At 45.0% G+C, this 12,214-nt stretch overlaps 1 protein-coding gene across 1 annotated transcript in view; it reads left to right on the top strand.

Annotated features, from left to right (window-relative positions):
• Window positions 1-12,214, top strand: part of LOC311239736 (uncharacterized protein) — a gene marked incomplete at its 3' end in the record, with an annotated part of 95,758 nt that overhangs the window by 31,672 nt on the left and 51,872 nt on the right. Inside the window, exons 5-6 of the mRNA XM_084338432.1 lie at window positions 7,774-7,902; window positions 9,448-9,543. Coding sequence (XP_084194558.1) covers window positions 7,774-7,902; window positions 9,448-9,543 — 225 coding nt within the window. The remainder of the gene's footprint in view (window positions 1-7,773; window positions 7,903-9,447; window positions 9,544-12,214) is intronic.

Here is a 12,214-nt window from a genome sequence, read left to right as displayed (position 1 = left end):
AAACACAGAGAGACACAGTAAACACAGAGACACAGTAAACACAGAGAGACACAGTAAACACAGAGACACAGTAAACACAGAGAGACACAGTAAACACAGAGACACACAGTAAACACAGAGACACACAGTAAACACAGAGAGACACACAGTAAACACAGAGGACACACAGTAAACACAGAGAGCACACAGTAAACACAGAGAGACACAGTAAACACAGAGACACACAGTAAACACAGAGACACACAGTAAACACAGAGACACACAGTAAACACAGAGACACACAGTAAACACAGAGACACACAGTAAACACAGAGAGACACAGTAAACACAGAGACACAGTAAACACAGAGACACAGTAAACACAGAGACACACAGTAAACACAGAGACACAGTAAACACAGAGACACACAGTAAACACACAGAGACACACAGTAAACACAGAGACACACAGTAAACACAGAGACACACAGTAAACACAGAGACACAGTAAACACAGAGACACACAGTAAACACAGAGACACACAGTAAACACAGAGAGACACACAGTAAACACAGAGACACACAGTAAACACAGAGACACACAGTAAACACAGAGAGACACACAGTAAACACAGAGACACACAGTAAACACAGAGAACACAGTAAACACAGAGACACACAGTAAACACAGAGACACACAGTAAACACAGAGACACACAGTAAACACAGAGAGACACAGTAAACACAGAGAGACACAGTAAACACAGAGACACAGTAAACACACAGAGACACACAGTAAACACAGAGACGAGACACACAGTAAACACAGAGACACACAGTAAACACAGAGACACACAGTAAACACAGAGACACACAGTAAACACAGAGAGACACAGTAAACACAGAGAGACACAGTAAACACAGAGACACAGTAAACACACAGAGACACACAGTAAACACAGAGACACAGAGACACACAGTAAACACAGAGACACACAGTAAACACAGAGACACAGTAAACACAGAGACACACAGTAAACACAGAGACACACAGTAAACACAGAGAGACACAGTAAACACAGAGACACACAGTAAACACAAGAGACACAGTAAACACAGAGAGACACAGTAAACACAGAGAGACACAGTAAACACAGAGAGACACAGTAAACACAGAGACACAGTAAACACACAGAGACACAGTAAACACACAGAGACACAGTAAACACAAGAGAGACACAGTAAACACAGAGACACAGTAAACACAGAGACACACAGTAAACACAGAGAGACACAGTAAACACAGAGACACAGTAAACACAGAGACACAGTAAACACAAGACACAGTAAACACAGAGAGCACACAGTAAACACAGAGACACACAGTAAACACAGAGAGACACAGTAAACACAGAGACCACAGTAAACAAAGGACAGACACAGTAACACAGAGGACACAGTAAACACAGAGACACAGTAAACACAGAGACACACAGTAAACACAGAGAGACACAGTAAACACAGAGAGCACACAGTAAACACAGAGACACACAGTAAACACAGAGACACAGTAAACACAGAGACACACAGTAAACACAGAGACACAGTAAACACAGAGACACACAGTAAACACAGAGAGACACAGTAAACACAGAGACACACAGTAAACACAGAGAGACACAGTAAACACACAGAGACACAGTAAACACAGAGAGACACACAGTAAACACAGAGACGCACAGTAAACACAGAGAGACACAGTAAACACAGAGACACACAGTAAACACAGAGAGACACAGTAAACACAGAGAGACACAGTAAACACAGAGAGACACAGTAAACACAGAGACACAGTAAACACAGAGACACACAGTAAACACAGAGACACAGTAAACACAGAGACACACAGTAAACACAGAGACACACAGTAAACACAGAGACACACAGTAAACACAGAGAGACACAGTAAACACAGAGAGACACACAGTAAACACAGAGAGACACACAGTAAACACAGAGACACACAGTAAACACAGAGACACACAGTAAACACAGAGAGACACACAGTAAACACAGAGACACACAGTAAACACAGAGACACACAGTAAACACAGAGACACACAGTAAACACAGAGACACACAGTAAACACACAGAGACACACAGTAAACACAGAGACACACAGTAAACACAGAGAGACACACAGTAAACACAGAGACACACAGTAAACACAGAGAGACACAGTAAACACACAGAGACACACAGTAAACACAGAGACACACAGTAAACACAGAGAGACACACAGTAAACACAGAGAGACACACAGTAAACACAGAGACACACAGTAAACACAGAGAGACACAGTAAACACACAGAGACACAGTAAACACAGAGACACACAGTAAACACAGAGACACACAGTAAACACAGAGACACAGTAAACACAGAGAGACACAGTAAACACAGAGACACACAGTAAACACAGAGACACACAGTAAACACAGAGAGACACAGTAAACACAGAGACACACAGTAAACACAGAGACACACAGTAAACACAGAGAGACACACAGTAAACACAGAGACACAGTAAACACAGAGAGACACACAGTAAACACAGAGACACACAGTAAACACAGAGAGACACACAGTAAACACAGAGACACACAGTAAACACAGAGAGACACACAGTAAACACAGAGACACAGTAAACACAGAGAGACAGTAAACACAGAGACACACAGTAAACACAGAGACACACAGTAAACACAGAGACACACAGTAAACACAGAGAGACACAGTAAACACAGAGACACACAGTAAACACAGACACAGTAAACACAGAGAGACACACAGTAAACACAGAGAGACACAGTAAACACAGAGACACACAGTAAACACAGAGACACACAGTAAACACAGAGACACAGTAAACACAGAGACACACAGTAAACACAGAGACACAGTAAACACAGAGAGACACAGTAAACACAGAGAGACAGTAAACACAGAGAGACACAGTAAACACAGAGAGACACACAGTAAACACAGAGACACACAGTAAACACAGAGAGACAGTAAACACAGAGACACACAGTAAACACAGAGAGACACAGTAAACACAGAGACACAGTAAACACAGAGACACACAGTAAACACAGAGACACACAGTAAACACAGAGAGACACAGTAAACACAGAGACACAGTAAACACAGAGAGACACAGTAAACACAGAGACACAGTAAACACAGAGACACACAGTAAACACAGAGACACACAGTAAACACAGAGACACAGTAAACACAGAGAGACACAGTAAACACAGAGACACACAGTAAACACAGAGACACACAGTAAACACAGAGACACACAGTAAACACAGAGACACAGTAAACACAGAGAGACACACAGTAAACACAGAGACACACAGTAAACACAGAGACACACAGTAAACACAGACACACAGTAAACACAGAGACACACAGTAAACACAGAGAGACACAGTAAACACAGAGACACACAGTAAACACAGAGACACAGTAAACACAGAGAGACACACAGTAAACACAGAGACACACAGTAAACACAGAGACACACAGTAAACACAGAGACACAGTAAACACAGAGAGACACAGTAAACACAGAGACACACAGTAAACACAGAGACACACAGTAAACACAGAGAGACACAGTAAACACAGAGACACACAGTAAACACAGAGACACACAGTAAACACAGAGAGACACAGTAAACACAGAGACACACAGTAAACACAGAGACACAGTAAACACAGAGACACACAGTAAACACAGAGACACACAGTAAACACAGAGACACAGTAAACACAGAGAGACACAGTAAACACAGAGACACACAGTAAACACAGAGACACACAGTAAACACAGAGAGACACACAGTAAACACAGAGAGACACACAGTAAACACAGAGACACACAGTAAACACAGAGAGACACAGTAAACACAGAGACACACAGTAAACACAGAGACACACAGTGAACACAGAGACACACAGTAAACACAGAGACACACAGTAAACACAGAGACACAGTAAACACAGAGACACACAGTAAACACAGAGAGACACAGTAAACACAGAGACACAGTAAACACAGAGAGACACAGTAAACACAGAGACACACAGTAAACACAGAGAGACACAGTAAACACAGAGACACACAGTAAACACACAGAGACACACAGTAAACACAGAGACACACAGTAAACACAGAGACACACAGTAAACACAGAGCCACACAGTAAACACAGAGATACACACAGTAAACACAGAGACACACAGTAAACACAGAGACACACAGTAAACACAGAGAGACACACAGTAAACACAGAGACACACAGTAAACACAGAGACACACAGTAAACACACAGAGACACAGTAAACACAGAGACACACAGTAAACACAGAGAGACACAGTAAACACAGAGAGACACAGTAAACACAGAGAGACACAGTAAACACAGAGACACACAGTAAACACAGAGACACAGTAAACACACAGAGACACACAGTAAACACAGAGACACAGAGACACACAGTAAACACAGAGACACACAGTAAACACAGAGACACACAGTAAACACAGAGACACACAGTAAACACAGAGAGACACAGTAAACACAGAGAGACACAGTAAACACAGAGAGACACAGTAAACACAGAGACACAGTAAACACAGAGACACACAGTAAACACAGAGACACACAGTAAACACAGAGACACACAGTAAACACAGAGAGACACAGTAAACACAGAGAGACACAGTAAACACAGAGAGACACAGTAAACACAGAGACACACAGTAAACACAGAGAGACACAGTAAACACAGAGAGACACAGTAAACACAGAGAGACACAGTAAACACACAGAGACACACAGTAAACACAGAGAGACACAGTAAACACACAGAGACACAGTAAACACACAGAGAGACACAGTAAACACACAGAGACACAGTAAACACAGAGACACACAGTAAACACAGAGAGACACAGTAAACACACAGAGACACAGTAAACACAGAGACACACAGTAAACACAGAGAGACACAGTAAACACACAGAGACACAGTAAACACAGAGACACACAGTAAACATAGAGAGACACAGTAAACACAGAGAGACACAGTAAACACAGAGACACACAGTAAACACAGAGACACACAGTAAACACAGAGAGACACAGTAAACACAGAGACACACAGTAAACACAGAGAGACACACAGTAAACACAGAGACACACAGTAAACACAGAGACACACAGTAAACACAGAGACACAGTAAACACAGAGAGACACACAGTAAACACAGAGACGCACAGTAAACACAGAGAGACACAGTAAACACAGAGACACACAGTAAACACAGAGAGACACAGTAAACACAGAGAGACACAGTAAACACAGAGACACACAGTAAACACAGAGACACAGTAAACACAGAGAGACACAGTAAACACAGAGAGACACAGTAAACACAGAGACACAGTAAACACAGAGACACACAGTAAACACAGAGACACACAGTAAACACAGAGAGACACACAGTAAACACAGAGAGACACACAGTAAACACAGAGAGACACAGTAAACACAGAGACACACAGTAAACACAGAGAGACACAGTAAACACAGAGACACACAGTAAACACAGAGACACACAGTAAACACAGAGACACACAGTAAACACAGAGACACACAGTAAACACAGAGAGACACAGTAAACACAGAGAGACACAGTAAACACAGAGACACAGTAAACACAGAGACACACAGTAAACACAGAGACACACAGTAAACACAGAGACACACAGTAAACACAGAGAGACACAGTAAACACAGAGAGACACAGTAAACACAGAGACACACAGTAAACACAGAGAGACACACAGTAAACACAGAGACACACAGTAAACACACAGAGACACAGTAAACACAGAGACACACAGTAAACACAGAGAGACACAGTAAACACAGAGACACAGTAAACACAGAGACACAGTAAACACAGAGACACACAGTAAACACAGAGAGACACAGTAAACACAGAGACACACAGTAAACACAGAGACACACAGTAAACACAGAGACACACAGTAAACACAGAGACACACAGTAAACACAGAGACACACAGTAAACACAGAGAGACACAGTAAACACAGAGAGACACAGTAAACACAGAGACACACAGTAAACACAGAGACACACAGTAAACACACAGAGACACACAGTAAACACAGAGACACAGAGAGACACAGTAAACACAGAGACACACAGTAAACACAGAGACACACAGTAAACACAGAGACACACAGTAAACACAGAGACACACAGTAAACACAGAGACACACAGTAAACACAGAGACACACAGTAAACACAGAGAGACAGTAAACACAGAGACACACAGTAAACACAGAGACACACAGTAAACACAGAGACACACAGTAAACACACAGAGACACACAGTAAACACAGAGACACACAGTAAACACAGAGACACAGTAAACACAGAGACACACAGTAAACACAGAGACACAGTAAACACAGAGAGACACAGTAAACACAGAGACACACAGTAAACACAGAGAGACACAGTAAACACAGAGAGACAGTAAACACAGAGACACACAGTAAACACAGAGACACACAGTAAACACAGAGAGACAGTAAACACAGAGAGACACAGTAAACACAGAGAGACACAGTAAACACAGAGAGACAGTAAACACAGAGAGACACAGTAAACACAGAGAGACACACAGTAAACACAGAGACACACAGTAAACACAGAGACACAGAGAGACACAGTAAACACAGAGACACAGTAAACACAGAGACACACAGTAAACACAGAGAGACACACAGTAAACACAGAGACACACAGTAAACACAGAGAGACAGTAAACACAGAGACACAGTAAACACAGAGACACACAGTAAACACAGAGAGACACACAGTAAACACAGAGACACACAGTAAACACAGAGACACACAGTAAACACAGAGAGACAGTAAACACAGAGAGACACAGTAAACACAGAGAGACACACAGTAAACACAGAGACACAGTAAACACAGAGACACACAGTAAACACAGAGACACACAGTAAACACAGAGAGACACAGTAAACACAGAGACACAGTAAACACAGAGACACAGTAAACACACAGAGAGACACAGTAAACACACAGAGACACAGTAAACACAGAGAGACACAGTAAACACAGAGAGACACAGTAAACACAGAGACACAGTAAACACACAGAGACACAGTAAACACAGAGACACAGTAAACACAGAGAGACACAGTAAACACAGAGACACAGTAAACACAGAGACACAGTAAACACAGAGAGACACAGTAAACACAGAGACACAGTAAACACAGAGACACAGTAAACACAGACACAGTAAACACAGAGACACACAGTAAACACAGAGAGACACAGTAAACACACAGAGAGACACAGTAAACACAGAGAGACAGTAAACACAGAGACACACAGTAAACACAGAGAGACAGTAAACACAGAGACACACAGTAAACAGTACCTTTAGGTGTCGTGGTTTAATGGCGTCATTGCCGACTGAATCAGCCCTGTTTGTTGTGTTTGTATTCCTAACCTACAACACTGTTAAAGATTTACAAATTTGTCAAATTATGTATCGAATCATGATCAACAGAATTGTTACACGACGCCTCTATTATTTCAGAAACATAATCTGTGCTCTGTCTTGCTCTGTCTGTTCGCAGCAAATGGAGCGCTTCAAGGTGGTGGAGCGCGAGACGAAGACCAAGGCGTACTCTAAAGAGGGGCTGGGCCTGGCGCTGAAGGTGGACCCGGCCCAGAAGGAGAAGGAGGAGATCGGCACCTGGCTCACGGTGAGAGAGGGTCAGGGGTCAGGGGTCAGGGTTAGATGTACTGTCGTCATCATCACGCAGCACACATACAGTACAAGCTAAAGAAGTGTGGCGTCCAACCAGAGTGCAAATGTAACTGTAAAGTGCAACAGTAATATATACAATGTACAGGTGATTAAACTCTGGGTATAAAATATATAAATTAGTACTACTGAGTCTAATCAGATGTATGTACAGAGTTGTAGTATTAATATGTGTAAAGATAGTATGGTAGTAAGTCATACTGGCCAGCAGTGTAACTAGTAAGAGGAGGTAAGAGATATGTACAGATATAGATATAGTATCTACAGATGTAAAAGGATTATGTGCAGGTATGTACTAAGACTGTCCCCGAACCCTGTTTTTAGGGTTCGGAGTTCGCCAGGGTTTTTCGAACAGACGTTCGAATGTTTGTTTAATTTTTTTTTAAAGAAACACGGCAACATTATGGGATTATGTGCTCACCGTCTTCTCCAGAGTCAGACAAGAAGATAGATACCAGTTTCCTCTCTGTGTGTTCAGTAGAAAGCTACCCGGCTGCAAGCTAGCCTAGCTTAGCACAAATTAATGGAAGCGGATATGGACCACTAGCTTAACTTAAAACTCAGGGAGAGCTAGGCTAGCTGGCTAGTTGATGTTAGGGGCGGGGCTACAGCTAGGCTAGCTGGCTAGTTGATGTTAGGGGCGGGGCTACAGCTAGGCTAGCTGGCTAGTTGATGTTAGGGGCGGGGCTACAGCTAGACTAGCTGGCTAGTTGATGTTAGGGGCGGGGCTACAGCTAGGCTAGCTGGCTAGTTGACGTTAGGGGCGGGGCTACAGCTAGGCTAGCTGGCTAGTTGATGTTAGGGGCGGGGCTACAGCTAGGCTAGCTGGCTAGTTGATGTTAGGGGCGGGGCTACAGCTAGGCTAGCTGGCTAGTTGATGTTAGGGGCGGGGCTACAGCTAGGCTAGCTGGCTAGTTGATGTTAGGGGCGGGGCTACAGCTAGGCTAGCTGGCTAGTTGATGTTAGGGGCGGGGCTACAGCTAGGCTAGCTGGCTAGTTGATGTTAGGGGCGGGGCTACAGCTAGGCTAGCTGGCTAGTTGATGTTAGGGGCGGGGCTACAGCTAGGCTAGCTGGCTAGTTGATGTTAGGGGCGGGGCTACAGCTAGGCTAGCTGGCTAGTTGACGTTAGGGGCGGGGCTACAGCTAGGCTAGCTGGCTAGTTGACGTTAGGGGCGGGGCTACAGCTAGGCTAGCTGGCTAGTTGATGTTAGGGGCGGGGCTACAGCTAGGCTAGCTGGCTAGTTGACGTTAGGGGCGGGGCTACAGCTAGGCTAGCTGGCTAGTTGACGTTAGGGGCGGGGCTACAGCTAGGCTAGCTGGCTAGTTGATGTTAGGGGCGGGGCTACAGCTAGGCTAGCTGGCTAGTTGACGTTAGGGGCGGGGCTACAGCTAGGCTAGCTGGCTAGTTGATGTTAGGGGCGGGGCTACAGCTACCTGGACGTCCACACCGTGACGAAGCGTGTGATCTCTGTCTCCCACCAGAACACCATAGACACGTTGAACATGCATGTGGACCAGTTCGAGAGCGAGGTGGAGTCCCTCTCCGTCCAGACGCGCAAGAAGAAAGGAGACAAGGAGGTCAGTAGTCTTGTGTTTTATATCTGGTTCTTTAACGTGCCCCCCCCCCCCCCCCCCTCAGCAGGGCGTGTGCGTCTTCCTGACAGGCCTCTGCATCTCCCGGCGCTGCTTGATGCTAATGTGGGGAGGAGCGTGAAGACGAGGAGCGTTAAAGTGTTTCGTGCTGCAGACTGGTGGGCGGGGGGGGGGGGGGGCGTGCCTCAGTACCCAGTGTTCTAACCACCGCTAGTACCGTCACATCGCTTCAGTCAGTGGCTCGCAGTAAAACCCTGTCCTGTCCTGTAGACCCTGTCCTGTCCTGAATACATTATCCCCCCCCCCCCCTCCCCCTTTATGTCATTATTATTATTATTATTATTATTTTTTTAATCTTTTCCCCCTCCTTTTTCCTCCGATTTTCTCCCATCCCAATGTTAGTCGCTGCGCACTTTACCCCCCACAGTCAGATCATCTGGGAGAGTGGAGGCTACCACGTGCTTCCTCCGACACACGTCCAGCCAATCAAACATCAACCGCTTCTTTTCACCTGGCAGCGCGGATCCTCCCCGAGAGGGTGTAGCGTGTGGAAGGACCACACTACCCCCCTTAGATCCTATCCGCGCTGAGCAGGCGCCCCGACCGAACTGTAGGAGTCGCTGTTTACAACGACCCGGACCCACCCCGCCAGCTTCTCCCACCCTCTAATACTGCCAATTGTGTTAGTGTGAACGGCCAGCCAAGCTGGTGACAACCCCGGAGCTGTGAGCTGGACTCGAACAGGCGAATCCAGCGTCTCCGGCGTTGGTGACGAACGTCATCTCCGCTACGCCACCTGACCGCCCCCCTTTATGTCGTTCTAACTAAAGGTCATAGTTCACAGCGTGGTGGTGGTCCTGTCTGTGTTGCTCACATCCTTCGACTGACCCTGACGGATTACGCTGTAATGATTACAAACACATGTGGTTTGTTAATAATGACAGTTCCCTCCGTGTCTCATTGTCTCAGTTGTCTTGAACACTGAACTCTCCACACACAACACACACACATGAGCACACACACAACACACACACTGTACACGCTCACACACTAACAGTCACTTTAGCACGAACACACACACACACATGAGCACACACACAACACACACACTGTACACGCTCACACACTAACAGTCACTTTAGCACGAACACACACACACACATGAGCACACACACAACACACACACTGTACACGCTCACACACTAACAGTCACTTTAGCACGAACACACACACACACATGAGCACACACACAACACACACACAAGCACACACACAAGCACACACACAACACACACACTGTATACGCTCACACACCAAACGGTCACTTTAGCACGAACACACACACACACACATGAGCACACACACAACACACACACTGTATACGCTCACACACTAACGGTCACTTTAGCACGAACACACACACACATGAGCACACACACAACACACACACTGTATACGCTCACACACTAACGGTCACTTTAGCACGAACACACACACACACATGAGCACACACACAACACACACACTGTATACGCTCACACACTAACAGTCACTTTAGCACGAACACACACACACACATGAGCACACACACAACACACACACTGTATACGCTCACACACTAACGGTCACTTTAGCACGAACACACACACACACACAACACACACACAACACACACACTGTACACGCTCACACACTAACAGTCACTTTAGCACGAACACACACACACACACACACACACAACACACACACAACACACACACTGTATACGCTCACACACTAACAGTCACTTTAGCACGAACACACACACACACATGAGCACACACACAACACACATACTGTATACGCTCACACACTAACAGTCACTTTAGCACGAACACACACACACACACATGAGCACACACACAACACACACACTGTATACGCTCACACACCAAACGGTCACTTTAGCACGAACACACACACACACACAACACACACACACACAAGCACACACACAACACACACAACACACACACTGTATACGCTCACACACTAACAGTCACTTTAGCACGAACACACATGAGCACACACACAACACACACACACTGTATACCAGGGGTCTCAAACTCAATTTACCTGGGGGCCGCTGGAGGTAGAGTCTGGGTGAGGCTGGGCCGCATCAAATATTCCACAAAAAAAGGGTTTCAAGTATTCCAAAAAAAAGTACAACTGATCCAATCGTCTCAATCTTTAGCAATAACAATTCAGAACATGAACAGTTCTTCAGAACATGAACGGTTCTTCAGAACATAGGCTTCTCAGTGGTGTCAGTGGACTCATCCACAGCTATGGAAATGCACTGTGCATTTTTTTTATTCTATCACAAAGCTGTTTATTCTGGTTGCTGTGCGATCTGAGGGGGATTTGCTTTTGTTTGCCTTCAAACATGGCCTCCATCACTTCAGTCATACATTATTTTATTATGTATGCATCAGAGAGAGAATGGCTTCTTGCCACTGAGTGAGGACTTGGTATCTGTATGTCATATATGTCCTGATGAATTGAAAATGGGGGACCCTGATGTAAACAAGACGAAAGTCTTTCTCTGGTCTGCATCCCCTTAACAATTGTGTGTATTGAGCCGTACTGTATTGTACCCATTCTGCAATCTGTTAAT

This window comes from Notolepis coatsorum (genome assembly GCF_963971535.1).
Source record: "Notolepis coatsorum genome assembly, contig: SUPER_13_unloc_1, whole genome shotgun sequence".
In the NCBI taxonomy this organism is placed as follows: Eukaryota; Metazoa; Chordata; class Actinopteri; order Aulopiformes; family Paralepididae; genus Notolepis; species Notolepis coatsorum.
Note: the sequence above shows the minus strand (reverse complement) of the source record. Positions and strands in the feature narration are given on the sequence as shown.